This window comes from Bactrocera latifrons, unplaced genomic scaffold (genome assembly GCF_001853355.1).
Source record: "Bactrocera latifrons isolate USDA-ARS-PBARC rearing strain unplaced genomic scaffold, ASM185335v1 scaffold_554, whole genome shotgun sequence".
In the NCBI taxonomy this organism is placed as follows: Eukaryota; Metazoa; Arthropoda; class Insecta; order Diptera; family Tephritidae; genus Bactrocera; species Bactrocera latifrons.
In genome coordinates this window covers 115,361-133,793 of record NW_017537217.1, presented here as the reverse complement: position 1 = coordinate 133,793, position 18,433 = coordinate 115,361, and the positions used below count along the sequence as shown (strand labels likewise).

Below are 18,433 nucleotides of genomic sequence, written 5' to 3'. Positions count from 1 at the left end.
GCTGAAAAGCTACTAGTTAATTTACTGGTAAAACACCGGGCACATATAACGTGAATGAGCGGTGCAGCTATACATTTTGTTATGCTACTAAGCTTTGAGTAAGAACGGTATATACAATCACAWAATTAGGTACGTAATGGAAAGAAACGGTCAAAAAAGTGTCCATGGCTCTTAAGAGTGTGACTGAAAGCTTTACGGAAAGTCCCCGTCACGGCTCCAGGTCGTTTTACTAGTCATTTTACCAGTATGCTTCTCGCAGGGTTTGTTCGGCGAAAGTACGAGATGGTGTGTAATGTCATTGTGTGTGTGTGAGACCGTGGTGAATAATGCGAGTAACCAATGATGCATATAAGATGTGGTGACGGGCAGAAGGGGGAAGGCTGATACTCATCTAGCCAAATTCATTAAATTAGAATCCACTGTGTCAAATTGTTTGTCGGTTCTATCGACACAAAATATTCCCACTCACAATTGGGATCCTATTATGGTAAAAATATGTACCGCCGCATTACCAGAAAAATCGTAACTTTTGTGGGAGCAATCGCTCTCATCAAGAAGAAAATGCCCAACGTGGCAGTAGATGAAAGATTTTTTAACTACCCAATACAAAATTCCTTTCCGGGTAGACAAAAAAGTAGTCAGAAATTAAAACGTTCAACAATACCTAAATCGAAGCTTCAATACCCCAAGCCGGAAGCAACAGTAATTTAAACAGAAGCTTTTTCAAAACACAAGCGCTCACATCAGGTACAGGAGGGCATAAGCTAAAAGCTTGCGAAAAATTTAAAAGATTGAATGTCAATGAAAGAATAACTTTGTCAGGTCAAAGAGACTCTGTACAAACTGCTTGTCCCACTCACACAATCTTWATACTTGCGAAAGCAAATTTAATTGCGTATATTGCCACAAAAGGCATCATTCTATGTTACATATCAATAACTTTCCTAACACATCTCAAGGTAGCGCTTTTTCAAAAAAAKCCACGGGTTTAGTTGCAACAGCAACCCCCGAAACAAAAGCTCCAGAAATTTGCCAAGAGACACCACGCTGTTCAAAGGCATTAAAATCCCAAACACTACACAGCGAAAACCATAGTAGAGTACTACTACCCACAGCAGTTGTCTCCATTGAACATCGCGGAGAACTGTTCAAACTAAGAGGTCTAATAGACCAAGGATCGCAACGATCATTCATAGCGTCTAGGGCACAAAATAGACTAAAACTGCCAACAAAACATGCCAACTATGAAATTACGGGAATTGGCGAACGAGTAGTACAATACTCAAGTAAAATCTGCCCCATTACCCTAATTTCCCCCCAARCGGATAAGCGCATTCAAGCAAATGCTATTGTCTTACCGCAACTAACAAACATGCTTCCAAGCTATCAAATAAATAGCACGCATTGGGATAAGATTTCACACCTGACTCTAGCAGATCCCAACTGCCACACCCAAGCTCAAATAGACCTTCTATTAGGCAGCGATCTTATATCGCAAATTATATTCGAAGGTGTTGGGAAAATTTCAAAAATACTACTAACGCTAAATACCATTTTCGGATGGGTCCTAAGTGGACTAGTTGCAGAACCAGTCACAGCAATGACAACTCAAGTTGAGGAAATCCCAAACGAATACCTCAATTCACAATTGAGAAAATTTTGGGAGTTAGAAGAACTCCACCCATTTCAATTACAACACCAGAAGATCAGTATTGTGAAGACTTTTACAAAGCCACAACTAGTCGATCAGATAATGGTCGGTATGTCGTACGACTACTACTAAAACAACAATTTCCAGACACACTCGCCTTAGGTCACTCTCGCACCTCTGCAATGCAGCTGTTTCTAAGTATGGAAAAAAACCTACTTAGAAAAGGCGAATTGAAACAAGATTATGATGGTGTCTTAAAAGAATACTTTCATGTAGATCACATGGAGGAAGTAAGCTCATGCGAAAAAACTATAAAAGGCAAATATTACTCATTCTACTTGCTACATCATGCAGTAGTAAAGCCTGACAAAAAACTACAAAGGTTAGAGTTGTCTTCAATGCCTCAAGATCCACTAGCTTGGGGAATTCGCTAAATGATATTCTATTTACGGGACCGAAGCTCCAACCAGACTTAATGCTCTTCATACTAAAGTGGCGTATATTCAAATACGTGTTCAATGGGGATGTCGAAAAGATGTATCGACAAATACTGGYACATAAAGATGATCAAGATTTTCAGCGGATTATTTTCCGAAAATCTGCCAATAGTCCACTACGCGACTTTAAATTGAAAACAGTTACCTTTGGCGTAAACTGTGCCCCATATCTAGCCATTCGTACACTACACGAACTGGCAGATGACACAAAGCCAGAATTTCCACTGGCAACACAAGTCTTAAAAACGCAAACGTATGTAGAAGGTATCCTGTCTGGAAGCCGCAGTCTTCCAATAGCATACGATACCTTATCACAGGTAATAAATGCCCTCAATACCGCAGGGTTTCCTTTAAAAAAGATTACAGCCAATCACCCAAATATTTTTAAAAATATTCCTAAACACCATTTGTTGGATACTAATTTCCTTATATTTGAAAAGGAAAGCACAACAAAAACACTAGGCATCCAATGGAATGCGATATCGGACCAGTTTTCGTACACGACTGAGTCCATATCCGCATTATCTGCCATTACAAAACGCCAAATTCTATCCTCGGTGGCAAAACTTTTAGACCCCGCAGGATAGCTTTCGCCAATTACGATACAAGCGAAGATCCTTATACAAGAATTATGGCTAGACTTAACCGACTGAGACGAACAAGTGAAACCTCTTCGCTTAGAAAAATGGTCCCAGTTCGCTAATAACTTGAAGGACATCTCGCAGATACAAATCATACGATGGGTAAACTATTCCCCCGAATACAARGTAGAACAACACGGCTTCTGCGACGCCTCTGAAAAGGCATATTGTGCCACTATATACGTGCGAACACAAAGCGATATCGCAACTACAAGCCGCCTGTTAGCGGCAAAAGCAAAAGTTGCGCCTCTAAAAACGCTAAGTCTCATACGACTTGATCTCTGTGGCGCTCTGCTACTAGCAAAGCTAGCTTCAATGGTGCCGACATACTTAAATATGGCGAAATACAGATTATATTTATGGTCCGAGATAGTTCTAGCCTGGTTAGAAAAACCACCACATGCGTGGAAAAATTATATTTCTAACCGAACATCTGAAATACTTGACCTAGTAGGATCAGCCACTTGGCATCACGCCAGTGCTGACAATCCTGATCTAGGAACAAGAGGATGCAAACCTCTGCATCTCGCCATCTCCACCCTCTGGTGGAATGGCCCCCGATGGTTAACAGAATATCCCGATTCTTGGCCACAATCGCCCATGCGCAACATACTTGCCCCAGAAATTTATCATGCAACACTGGATGACACTGACATCCTTGAACGATTTTCATCACATTTATCGGAGCTCAAAGAGCTACCGAAAAACAGTTTGTGGACTTCACAAAACAAATCTCAACGGACATTGTACAAAAATATGCTCCYCAAGGTATCAATTGGCAGTTTATCTCGACAAGCGCCCCTCACATGGGCGGCTTATGGGAGTCAGCTGTAAAAAGCTTCAAATCTCATCCTAAAAGATCGCTGGCAACCACATATTCAATTATGAAGAGTTCACGACACTCTTAACAAGAATTGAAGCCGTTCTTAACTCACGGCCTTTCGCTGCACTCTCGCAAGATCCCTCAGACTTTACTGTCCTCACGCCAGGGCATTTTCTTAAAGGAGCGCCCATTCTGGCCACACCTTAGCCAGGCGTGGAGTCGGTTTCCTTATTAAACCGTTGGGAAAGAACTAAAATTCTCCATCATGGCTTCAGTGGCCGATGGAAAGATGATTATTTAAAGCACCTCCACAGAAGGTACCGATGGAAAATCACAGAAAATGCGCCTAAGCTTGGAGATTGTGTCTTAATCAATGACGRTTGTCTCCCCCCTACCGTTTGGCGGCTTGGCCGCATAGAGAAGCTTTACTACAGCTCCGACGGTCATATTCGCGTAGTCGATCTCCGTACACAATCGGGAACGCTAACCAGACCGCTCGTTAAATAATGCTTTTTGCCAACCGCAGATAAAACCGAAAAGTAACCGAAAATAACGTAACCGTAATTAATAAACCAAGAAACGAAAAATAAATAATGATAAAGTGCTCCAACAGCAATAACTAGCAACAAAAACCGAGAAAAGGGAATCGATCCACATGACGACTCACTCGTACCACATTTCGTGGCACCAATGCCCATATGAATATACTCGCATATATGTATGTATATGTTATTAATTCAAGTAAAATCTTTTAACAGATAAAATGAATGCCGCGATGCCAACTGCGCCCACGTTCGCAATACGTTCCGCGCTCGAASACTACACCAGTCGCAGGGCCGCGAACCACCATATCCACCGCAGCTCCCCGAGCAGTTTCAACGGTGCCACATAACGACACGCGATCTACGGCTCCGGAACCACAACTACTCGAATGTGCCCTATGTCGCCGTCGTCATCGGTTGCCACGCTGTGGCATCTTCAAGGGGATGACCCCTCAGCAACGTCAGCAGGTCGCTCAGGCACATAGACATTGTTTAAATTGTCTGGCGCCCACCCATCGTACGCAAGAGTGCACAACGGGCTATCAGTGCCAAATATAGAGGATGACCCCTCACCAACGCCAGCAGGTCGCTCAGGCACATGGACATTGTTTAAATTGTCTGGCGCCCACCCATCGTACGCAAGAGTGCGGCTATCAGTGCCAAATATGCATGCGGCACCACCATACCGTACTACACCGCACCGCCGTATCCGACGCCGGGCGTCGTGATGTTCCTCGCAGCCGTAAGTTGTAGCCACGTTGCAACGGCTTCAGAGGCAACTAGGCTAGATACTCGATTAGGGGGGCCAGGATGTACAAATGATCCTCCTCCGACCTCAACACACATACACCACATTATCACACCACATCGACTCAAACTTACATCACTAACACGGCACATTCACCACATTATGCTTACAACCCACATTCTACACTACTCACGAGAGCAGCACACACCGACACCTACACACATGTACACCAGCCACAGCAGTCACACCATCCTATTCAGCACCAACGGGGATAAAGAAGGACCGATTACCAGCCTCAGGGCTCAGTTCGTTGGCGACATTATCTGCGATCGGTTCGACACAATTTCTGCGCGTCCGCCTCTACATCCACCGCAAACAGTTATTTGACATTTATATTTCATCGCAAGTCGGTTTGTTCCTTTAAAATAAAAGGCCGTCCGGTCATTCGGTCATAAATTCATTTTCAATTCTTTCCGCTAATTTTAATTTTGGTACATAAAATCCCAAAAAGGTGAGTGCGAAAGGTTTACAGTAGGTTTAAATAGTATTTTTCTTGCTATATCATGGATAAAATTTCTATTCATGGAGTGTTGTTTTTGTTATAGTTTTTTAAGCTGTGTTTAAAGCTCAATGTAGTTAAAAGAGATGTTTTAAAAGGGCGTGGTTAGCGGGTTCACATAGCCAACATGCGTATTTGGTATGTCTGGGTCCAAGTTAAATGAAGCATACGCATTAAATTAGCTATAATATCCAGAGCATGGATATTTGACTCTTAGAAAAATGATATTTTCGTCATTAATTTTCTGTTTGCAGGACACTGCTGAAAACCCCTGAAACATCTATGTTCTTCTGTGTGCTTCAATGGCATACAGGTATGTATGTTCAGTCTCCAAACGAATTTATATGCAAATAAAAATTATAAATAAAGTGTATCTTATTATAGATATATAAGTCGTTTGCTACAGTCACCATATCTGTCAGCAATATTATGTATTTCACTTTCGCATAAAAACGAAGAAATTTGGTTTAAAAATCAAACAGGTAGTTCCAGATATCAAATAATTTTGATGTGGTGAGCTTATTCTGAAAACCTAGTTCATATATATAAGGGGTTATATACCGTTATATTTTTCAAAAGTCGATTTTTTTTATTTTCTTCCTAATGCATACGTATTTAATTTCATATCGTTCCGGTAAATATTTTCGTGGTTGCACGCAGATTGGAAAAGGCGTTTCAGTGTGCTTGGAAGTGCTTTCCAAACTATAAACGTGTTTTTCTCAAAATTGTGTTTTCAAAATCRATCACCAACATGATTCGAAACCGGCTAAACCGATTTGACTCAAATTTTAACACAAGCTTCTTAAACATATTTTTCAGCTATCAATCGAAATTTTTTTCTCACCGATACTTTACTTAAAAATTAATTTTCTTTTAGAAACCACCATTTTGTAAAAACTTTKTTTTTTTTTTTTTTTTTTTTTTTTTTTTTTTTTTTTTTTTTTTTTTTTTTTTTTTGCCAAAATGTTACAACTAAGCGAAAAAACATCAAGATAAGGAAAAAATTGAAATGGTCATTAAAAAAACTGACACTACGAACGCCAAACCCTTTGAGTGTTTTACTATACTGACCTAGTACCATCACCCTGACTTGGAATTTTTCAACCCTCAGACAATAATCCCAAAAATGTTCCACAGTGTAATAAGCTGACATTCAATTTATTCCGACGTTTTAACATTGAGAAAATGTAAATTTTTAAACAAACTTTTCACAAACTAAGTAATTATTTATTTTGTTTATATAAAGCAAAGACAATGGCCGAGACGCTCCTTTTCCTGAAGTGCTACAATGAGAAGAAGGATTTGTTCCTGCATGCGCGCAAGAAAAAGTTCGCTTATGAAAACGTCTTTGCGGACATGATATTTCAAGGAATTCCAGTGACTTCATCTATATTGTAAAATAGCCGCATGTTTTCAAAATAACTCAGACAATTTATATAAGATATTGAGGAGCATGTATTTCATATAGAGCTTTGATTATGTTTGCCCACTTTGCTGAGTTAAAGGCATTCTTCACATTCAGGGTGATCAGCGTACAATATTTTTTTTGGTCCGCCTTTCCATCACTAGCCACTTACTGCGCATTTCGCAGTGTCAACGACATCGTATAGTGCATCAATGGTGGACCTCTTTTTCATAAAGCCGTATTATCTTTCTGATAATCCGCCGGTTTTCTGGATTGATAATAATACCTATCGAGCCTTATGTACTTGAAGGTATTACCCCGGCTTTAATAAACCATAATGTTAATTTAGCAAATTACTTGAGCTTATGCCACAAATGTATCTCTCATATAAGTTAATTGTGCTGATTGCAATAAAAATTTTCCGCTGCGACGCAAAGTGTAGTAATACTCTTAATCAATTGTTTACCCATATTAAAAGTTAATAAGATACCAGGAGTTGTCTTCAACATGTATATTCCACACTCACTTTTTAATCACTAATTTTAATTAATTTAATTTTCCGAAATAAAAGAAGCGATTTTATATGTATACACACGCGTATTTGTAAGCCATGGGGGATGTCCCAATGGGGTTTTATTAAAAAGGTTAAAAAAGCGAAAATTGGAAAACTATTGGTGAAGATTGCGTGTCAGTATTGTGAGGTTAATGTGGTGTGTGTGTTGATGTGGTATGTGTTGATGCCGGGGGAGGATGATCACTTATACAATGATGTAATTCATTGATGATTTCGTTGAATAATTTAATGAACTAAAGTAGAAATTAAAAATTTAATATTCGATTTATTTTTTTTTTTTTATTCCTTTAACACTTTAAATTGCGCAACAATATTACAATTGACTTGATAATATAAAACAATACTTCTATTTTATTTTCAGAAATTATGGAGTAGTAGTACTTTGTTTCCAGACTTGGTATTTCTTTGAGAAAGAAAGTACGGTGACAGCTATTCCCACTATTAGGAAATTTCGATCCAGTGAAACTGTTATTATTGTTGTCACTTTCAAAGTTACTGTGATTGGCATGTTGCATTGCAGCCGGAATTTCCCCTGAAAGTAAAAATATTACATGTAATTTTATCAGGTCATCTTTATGAGAAAAAGTGACTGTTCTGAAATCTAAAGAAATAGTTTTTATTAAAAGTTTTTATTATCGCTTAATTCTAACACAACGTATATGGCAGTATCAGCATTGATGAGAATAGAACACGCAATGGACGAACAAAGAAAAATTTAATAAATAATCGAATGCTTTCCTTTTCAATGCTCAACAAAACCATTAAACTTTATATCGTCAAGTTTTTAATTATAAATTTTTTGTGAAAAATTCATTAAGTTTGTATTATATTTTTGTAATAAAGATAATGCTTACTTTCTTCTAAATATTTGCTCACTTGAAAATCTACAAATGAAAAGGAACAAACAGCCTCGAAAGAGAGTCCTCCTTTTGATGACAACCACATCAAATATAAGGATTACGATTTCAGGGCAAGCACCTGGAATATCCGGTCYTTTAATTGGGAAGCTGCCGCTGCCCCGTTAGTTGATGTCCCCGTGAGAGTAAAGGCTGACATTACCGCCCTCCAAGAAGTGCAATGGACGGGAAATGGATTGAGCCTTGGGGCATTTATTACAGTGGCTATATCGAGGAGCTTAAATCCGGTGTGGAATTCGTGGTGTTAGAAACCAAAGATGCGTCCTATGATCGCATAAAGCGCACCTTTGAGAGCTGCCGCGCCACGATATCAAAATGGTGCTTGGCGATTTTAATCTCTCCAGTCTTTTAGATCGGGCGCTCCGAGGTCCTAACATCGACTCGGACCCCTATCTTGTTGTAGTCAAGATACGCACCAGCAGCTGGTAGAACGAAGAGTGGAATATCGCAGCGGAGAGAAAACAGACTGCCTGCCACTTAACGTTACCATCGACCATAACACGAGCGGGATGGGATAGATACCGAGAGTTTTGGCGGGAAGCAATACAAATTTGCAGATTTAAAATTAGAGAGCCCGAAATGCGTTAGTGTGAAGAGCTCGAAAAGCTGGCCGACATGAGTAACGCTCGACAATTCTACGACAAGTTTAGTATCAAGACCTAGAGAAAATAATTTGAGCTTCAAAAAAATAGAGAAGATATTATCCTCTATAAAAGTCTTTAACTGCAGGCGTACGCCGATGATATCGACTAGGCTACCTCGTTGTAGATCAGTTGTACATAATTTCGTTCATCTTGAAACCAGCCTCAACACCAAAAACAATGTCAGGCACGAAATACCAAGCAGAATAATTCTTGCCAACAGGTTCTAATTTGGACTGAATAGGCAATTGAAAATTAAAGTCCTCTGTCGGCGAACAAAAACAAAACTCTATAAATTACTCATTATTCCCGTCCTGCTATATGGTGCAGAGGCATGGACATGACAATATCTGATGCGTCGACATTACGAGTTTCTGAGAGAATGACTCATTTAAATAGTTCAGCGAATTAAAGGACAGCGGCAACGCTGGCTAGGTCTTATCATCCGAATGGACGAAAACACTTTAGCTCTATAGTATTCGACGTAATAACGGAAGGGAAACAGAATAGACGAAGACCTCCATTCCGTTGGAAAGACCAAGTGGAGAAGGACCTGACTTCGCTTGGCATACCCAATTGGCGCCACGTAGCGAAGAGAAGAAACGATTAGAGGGCTGTTGTTAACTCGGCTATAACCGTGTTAGCGGTGCCTACGACCGAAAAAAGGAGGAAGTAATTTAATGTATGTTTAAAAAATATTTATAAGTCGTTTGCTACAGTCACCATATCTGTCAGCAATGTTATGTATTTCACTTTGACATAAAAACGAAGTAATTTGGTTTAAAAATCAAATTTACCTGATGCAGATATCAATAATTTTGATGTGGTAAGCTTATTCTGAAAACCTTTAACGATACATTTGCTTTGTTAATTTCAGAGAATCCAGTTCAGAGATATTGTGGTCACCGCAAAACCTTTTTTTTTTAGAATCTCTTGGAGATCAGCTAGGAACTACAAATATATTTTTTAATACTTAGTCTTAAAATACAGTTAAAAGATACCAGCATATGTGTAAAAAATTTTTGATTAAAAAATTTTTAAATTTTCTCAGAATCTGGAAAACTCGCTGTTTTCTGCCTTTTAACTGCATATTACCTCCTAACTGTAGTTTGAACAAATAAGAAAGGCCTAAGTTCGAGCGTAAATGAACATTTTATCATCTTGCTACTGCAAGAACCAAGGTTCCTCAAATTATTTCAGGCGCCGGAAAAACTTTATATTCAAAACGTTGCGAGTTTAACATTCCTTATTCAAAAGATTAGAGTATACTGTAAACAAATTCGCAATCTGGCAATACCAATATTAACTACGTCTTGATTTCGTGATTTTAGTCGTTTTTAACAGTACAGCGGCTTTATCATCCGATTTCATTCTTTTTCCCACTGTCGATAAGAGCTCCTATAAGAATCGTCTTAAGTGAATTTGTCTATTGTAGCTTTAGAGGCCTAGTAGATATATACATTAAACTAATAGGATAGCGTGGCCAGAACCCCATTTTTCAAAATTTTTAGCCAACGGGTACCACAAATATTGGCATCCTCTGTGCTAAAATCCAATCGCATTCTTATTTTAGTGCTTAGCTATGGTACTCTGCATGTTTTCATTTAATAGCGTTTTGTGTGGCGAAGCAGTGGTTCGCCCGAACTCTGCTTTACTTTGTTGCCAAGAAACATGTATACCAAGTTGCATTTTATTTTTTAAAGTTACAGCTAGCACAGACGTACAGACACACATTCTGACAGACACTCAGATTTCAGCTCCTAATAATTTTCATATTTCGTTTAGTCTTAGGTGATACTTATAACCGTTAGGTGAACAAAACTGTTATATTCTGTAGTAAAATGTTGCAAGAGTATAAAAAGAAATACTTTTAACTTGTGGTTTTTCCTTTTGTACATACGTAAGCTTACGCTTCACGCCACAAGATTATGGAAATAATTTTTAAGCAGGAGTGTTGAAACTGAGGTACTTGAAGATGAACTCTTTCCCTCACCGCTATACATACATATATTATATATTAATAATTTAAAGAGGAAATATTTGATTGTTTGTTTGTTGAATAGGCTCCGAATCTACAAACGAGTAAGGAAGAGATAAGTTCGGGTGCCACCGAACATTTTATACTGTTGCAACTTGCAGGAATTAAAGCAAGGGAAATATCTTAAGACGTAAGACGCATATCATTTGACCGTGTGTTTGTAAATGAACTGCTGCTAAGCAGCTGGACCGGTTTTGATGAATTTTTTTGTGTGTGTTTAAGGAAATTCGAGAATGCTTAAGATTCACAATATGGTCCACTGGAAAATGTTTTTTTAAATTAATTTTTCATTTGTAATTAATTGCTAATTTGGAATGTTGTACATTGGATCCGATAGATTACGCTACCATCGCGGTATCCAATATTCAAACCTGAAATTGGCGTAAACGTGCAATAAACAAAACGATGCCAAAGTAAAAGGCGAAATTTTTAGACAAATTTTCATAATGTGGACAGAGTTGTTCGTTCTTAGGTAATAAATTGGGAGATTCAATACATCTAGGGGTAGCTATAACATTTTTTTCATATCTGCTAACTATTGGAGAGGGTATCTTGACAGGCATTTTAAAATTTCAAAAGATATGGCATAAAAAAATTGCGGCATAACTGTAAGTGTTGATAAAAAGGTCTATTAAAATTTAAGATATACAGAAATCTTTTCGTAGCATTGCACAGAGTAATGCAATATTTAAACGGGAACGATGAAGTACATATATGCGTACAATTTCAAGCTGAATTTGATCCTGAAAAATAATAAAATTGCTAAATATTTGGAAAAGTAGAATAGAACTGCAATCAAATACACAGTGCAAGGAATTAAAACGGGCTCATTTATCATTCGATGAATAATGTACCATGGGCATCCCAAAAGACTGATGCCATAACCTTGCCAGCCGATTTTTTTTGTCTTTCCACGCTTGAGAACCGTTTCTTAACACGAAGTCCACTAGGCTGACAGATTCAATAGTATTTTTGCCACAAAAACCAATTCTTTCATAGCGCACAATATGCTTTTTGATTAATTTTTATGGAATACTTAGATTACCATATATTGTAAGCTATAAGCTGTCACTTCAGCAGTTTGACAGTGCAGTTTTCATTTCTATTAGCAGAAACAGTCAAAAACGCAGAATCGTGGGTCGTGTCAGCTGATTCGACCTATCTTATGGGCGCGCAATGTAAGTGCCCAGTGAAAAACGCTACTCCCTTTTCTCTTTGACGTGGGATGACATGAGAATCTACAGCAATTTGGTTTTTGCCGTGGAAACGTGTCAGCTGATTGCTCTCTCACAACCCAGGGTTGCCAATATCTATATACTGTAGTAATTATCAACTTTTATAATTCAATATGTTCAATATGTTTGAAATTTTCTTAAAATAACTCAAATTCAGAGTCGAATGCTATTATTTATAAATATATAAACTATTTTTAATAGTTTGTTTTAAGTTTTGATATTTTATATTATAAAAAATTGTAATCGAAAAAATTGATGTGTACAAAACTATACATGCGTATTGAGCAAGATCAACATTGTGCAAATGAAAACAAACAAAGATGGCTGAATTCTGCGTTTCTGCCACGTTTTTCACTAGGCACACATTTTTCCGATGAGGAAGGAAAAGGGAGGAAGGCAGTAGCGTTTTGTGACTGTTCCTGCTATATGAAAATTTCAAAGAGGCAACATATCCCATTTGCACATATGCCGGCGGCATTTTTAATTCGGTAATATGAAGTTTAGAAGAGCGAGTATTAAGACGGTTTTGTTATATTATAAAAATAAAGTACATTTTAAAAATAATATTTTTCCAAAAAATTAATATTTTGTTTAATATTGTTAATTTACAGAAAAATTATGCAAATTGGACTGAGAATATATTATTGCTCATTTTAAATTTATTATTTTAATAGGTGTATAAAATTTATGCCACCATTAATATATAGTAGTCCAAAAATATTAATTCTTATTTTTCCCAGAAATACATTTGAAAAAAAGGATCTTTCTCCATTTCCTAATGTCTTATTTATCCCAGAAATACATTTGTTAAAAAAGAATTTTTATCCTTTTTGTATTTTCAACATAAAAGATTTACGGAGTTCAAGAGCCAAAAACGCGCGCTTCATCAGCTACCTACCCGACGGTATTTCGCAAATGATGAAATAAAATTTTCAAGAGCTCCTGTCGAGAACTCATACCTGGATGAAGATTCATAAAGGACAGTTCGGCTGGACACATTTGTTACTTTTTGTATATCCTTCCCAAAACTATTTATTTTGGAATTTGTTACTGTTACGAAGTACATATTTTACATAATCCTTTATAGATTCATTGTATATACTATTTTTACCAAAAAAATGCCACGTCTTCGTGGAGAGCAAAAACATTGGTCGATGTTCGTATAATGCGCAAATGGTCCGTATCCACCGATTGAACAGAACAGTAGAAGAGCACTTGACAACTAATGCCAATGTAAGAGAACAAATAGCAAACTCACGTGCAAATGAGAATTCAGAGCAACGCAATCAACGTCTTCGTGCTAATACGTTGAGGCAACGAGAGGTACGACAACGAGAGTCCGACGCTCACAGAGCAACCGAACGACAGCGGAACCAAAATCGTCGATCATTGAAACGAGCATCGTCAATTGTCTTGCTTTTGAATATAATCCTGAATTAGACTATTCATCACACTCGCTAATTATGATTGGTAGTATCGACAATGAATGTCAATATTGTCATGCTTTTAAATACAAAGGTAAATCGGCCGGTTTATGTTGCACATCTGGAAAAATTTCTCAGCCATCACTAAGTCCGCCACCAGAACCTTTAAAAACGCTACTAGCTGGGAACACATTTCAATCAAAGTTATTTTTGCGTAAAATCCGTAAATTTAATTCTTGCTTCCAAATGACCTCTTTTGGAGCAACAAAAATTGTTCATAATGAATATGATCGCAGTTTTGAATCTAAATTCAAGATTCAAGGTCAAACCACCAAATAGGTTCATTGCTTCCAATGCCTGATTCCGATCCAAAATTCTTACAAATTAACTTCATGGGCGATGAGGAAAAACAAGCTAATACTCGTACACGCTATGCTTACAATCGCATAGAGCAAATAGAGGAGCCAGAAATCGTTGAAAATTTGGAAACGTTCTTGCAAAGCAATAACCAATTAGAACGATTATTCAAGTCTCTTTCAAACAGGCTGCAACACGACAACTGCGTCATTGTCATTAAAGCGGACAAAGTGCCTAATAGAGAGCACGTAGGCAACATATAATGTTCCAACTGTGAATGAAATAGCAGTTGTTATGGTATAGCAAATAATTCAAGAAAATCATCGTTCCTTTGCTGCACTGCAGTATGCGTTGATATTTTAAGAATGAGAAGATGGATATCATTGAAATATTAAACAAAGTAATCCAACTGCAGGTGAAGTACTGAGCAAGAAAGTTAGTGCAATGAACTTCTATGCGTACCGGTTGATGATTCGTGCTAATGAAGATAATAACATTCTCCGATGCCGACAGGCATTTCATCAGTATGTTGTCGATATGTATGCGAAAACTTAAAGTGAGAGATTACGATACATTAAGTTTAATCAAGCAAAACTGGGTTCTGAAGAGTACGTTCATTTGCGTGACGCCATTATTGGTAACGTAGATGGAACAAATAACATTAACAATATCGGCACCGCATATATGTATTCTTCCATCATCATATACTAGTAGCCCGAGCCATATGCAGGAATATATCCAAGACGCCATGACTTATGTATGTACTTACGGTCGACCAGATCTTTTCATCACATTTACATGTAATCCAAACCGGAATGAAATTAAAAATTTGTTGTTGCTAGGTCAAACGGCGATGCATCGCGACGATACTGCAAGCGTGTTCAAACAAATAAATTTAATTACAGATCACTCAATATTTATTCTGTAGAATGGCAAAAAACGAGGACTGCCCCATGCGCATATTTTGATTTGGTTAGTAGATAAAGTGCGTAGTAGATAAATCAACCATATTATTTCTGCGGAAATTCCCGATCCGAATGTTGATCAAGAATTATTTGATAGTGTGACTACTAACATGATTCATGGGCCATGTGGTTTATATATGATGGTTTAAATATGATGTCACCATGTATGGATAATGGAAAATGTACTAAACGTTTTCCAAAACCATGTACAGCTGATACCATCACCAATATCGATGGTTACCCATCTTACCGTCGTAGAGATGTAGACACTGGAGGTCAATCATATGAGTTGCGTCTGTAAAATGGTGTAAAAGTAGAAATTGATAGTCGTTGGGTGGTCCCATATTCACCATTGCTGTGTAAAACTTACAAAGCACATATAAACGTTGAATTATGTAGTTCGGTAAAGTCTATTAAGTACATTTGTAAGCACGTTCATAAGGGCAGTGACAAAGTTATATTTGCTGTTTAAAATGTTAACGACAATGACAAAATCACACGTTATCATATGAGCCGATACATTAGTAGTAACGAAGCAATTTAGTTTTCCTATACATGAAAGAGATCCAGCCGTTATACACTTGGCTGTTTACTTTGAAAATGGACAGCGTGTTTACTTCACAGAAGAGACTGCTATACAACAAGCTTTAACAGCTCTAAAAACTACTCTTACTGAATTTTTCAATCTTTGTAATCGACAGGATGTTGTTGGTCAATTTGCAAAAACATTAATGTACACTGACTCCTATATATTTTATATGGAATACACAATAAAAAAAATTGGGAAGCGCGAAAACGAGGTATATCAGTCCCAGGATTTCACAATATATTGATGGCAAATACTTTGTACCTCCTTTCCAATCTTTGCGTACAGTCAATGGTCTGTATGCTGTACTTTCTTCTATGCCTGTCTTGAGTTACGTTTATTGGAAGATGCATGCAGATGCAGCACTGAACTTATCGCCGCGTCAATTATTTTCAATAATATTAACAACGCGTTTTCCATCTGAAGCATCTGCACTGTGGAGCAAATATAAAGACTGAGTGAAGATATTTTGCATCGTATTAGAATAACCAATCAAAATGTCAATATTGAATTCTCCGCTGATATATTATATATAATAAGGCATTAATAAGTATTGAAGATTTTTGTATTCTGATTTCAAACACGGTGCTCATACAGTTTGGCATGCCATATCATTAACAGTGATGCTTAACGTGAACAGCAATTTGATATAAGCTCTTTGGCTACTTTTGTTGCTAATAATGCACAATTGCTTACTGCTGAGCAACGAAATGTATATGATAAAATCAACCTATCAATAGCAGCACAACAAGGAGGTTTCTATTATTTGGATGCACCAGGTGGTACTGGTAAAACATTCCTTATCTCCCTGATCACTGGTGTCTGGTGATTTTAGACAAACCTTGCCTGTCATCCCACGAGCAACGTATGCGGACGAAATAAATGCATGTTTGAAAGAGTCCTATCTATGGCGACATGTCAGTAAATTAAACCTAACAATCAATGGGGGTGTTGAACTCCAAAATGACCCATCAGCGTCACGGTTTTCTGAACAATTGCTAAACATTGGTAATAGTCTAATTCAATTGTATGGAGATATTCAACTTCCAGAAAACTTTTGCAATATGGTGGCTACCAAAGATGATTTCATGCAAAGTACTTTTCCAGAGATACAATTTAATTATACAAACCATACATGGCTACGTGAGCGATCTATTTTAGCTCCAAAAAGGGTAGATGTTGACACGATCAATTTCAAAATACAACAGTCACTGTCTGGTAATCAATTTACATTTAAATCAATTGACACTGTTGTTGATCCAAATGAAGTTATCAACTATCCTGTTGAATTTTTAAATTCACTGGATTTACCTGAAATGCCAACACATAACTTACGATTAAAGATTGGCTCACCTATAATTTTGCTTCGAAATTTGAATGCGCCAAAATTGTGTTATGGTACGCGATTAGTAATAAAAAACAATCATGGGCAACATTCTTGAAGCTACTATTTTGAGTAGAAAATTTCAAGGTGAAGATGTAGCATACTTGATGAAAGCATACTTATACACAATACTCATGCTATCGATTGGTTTACGTCTGTCGGGTAAGCTAGTACTTTTTTAAATACACATAATATAGTTATCAAAAAGGCTTGGCAGCTCATTAGTTTGGTGAAACCGACGTGATCGCTGCGTGTGTTTATTGGTGATATACCTAGTGTACAATTCGTGGACATATTTTACAGTGAACAATCGATAAATTAAACTCGTGGCTTAAAATCCATTATATTTTTGGCAAACTTGTGGCATGATTTCTAGTTTGCGCTTCTATGGTAAATTTGGTTATTTAAGCGAAACCGTTTTCTAACGTTACTTAAACGTTACCGCGCTGATAATCTAACTTCGTTCAATTTTAATTGGTTAAATTTTTTGGATATTTCGTTAAATCAATCAATTCGTGGAACTTCAGCTGAATACATTCCTGCAAATGATAGTCATTCCCATAAGTCAGCATTCACCAATGGGTAGGGTGACATTTTTGACCTTGAGGACACATGCCATGTTTCAGCGCCTTGAATGTATAAGTGCTGATATGGACTCGGCGCAGTTGCAAAGCGTGGACGAATATGCTTTATCGGCAATAATTGATCCAGTTAACAAACGGAAATCAAACTTCTTTTTTTTACACACAAGTTTGGTAGAGAATGACTTTGAATGAATCTATTGGAAGTGATTTACTTATCCAATTTGATACGAATTTGGTTCAGTAGGCTATTCTACAACGTGAAATTTTAAAGCGCTGCGCTTCTTAACATTGTTCCGCATTCAAGATGAACAGCAATAAATTCCAGCCTATTACTACGTTTGCTTCAATTAACGTTGCCTAAATTCAGTGGATCCTATATAGAGTGGACAAATTTGTATTCGATGATCACATAAGTCATCGATAAGGACAGTGACCTAAGCGATGTGGACAAATTGCAACATTTGCGCTCCTGCTTGAGTGGCGCTGCTCTTGACCCCATACGGTCGTTGGAAATAAATGAGGCTAATTATAAAATCGCATTAGATTTCCTCATTTAACGATTTGATAATAAACGTCTTATTTTTCAGGCACATATCAAGGAGATTTTCGGGATGGACAAAGCAGATGGTACCGTCGGCAAGCTGCGAGCGTTGACGGATAAGGTCAATTCGCTTATATGTGCGTTTCAGTCACTTGGTTCCAAAGAGTAAATTGCGGACTGCATAATGTTACAATTTTTAACTCAAGAAATTGTGGAGCGTGCATTGCAAACACAAGCTGACAACTTTGGTAAAGCCGGAAAAACCGTGAGTACACATCAAAGAAAATCCTATATTGCTTCAAATAGCATACTGGCTGTTGT

The 18,433-nt window shown here is 37.5% G+C and overlaps 1 protein-coding gene across 1 annotated transcript in view; it reads right to left on the bottom strand.

Moving 5' to 3' along the window:
• Positions 1-7,718: 7,718 nt before the first annotated feature.
• Positions 7,719-18,433, bottom strand: part of LOC108974465 — a 113,444-nt gene continuing 102,729 nt past the window's right edge. The window contains exon 2 of the mRNA XM_018942319.1: positions 7,719-7,972. Within this exon, the coding sequence (XP_018797864.1) occupies positions 7,728-7,972 (245 nt within the window). The 3' untranslated portion in view covers positions 7,719-7,727. The remainder of the gene's footprint in view (positions 7,973-18,433) is intronic.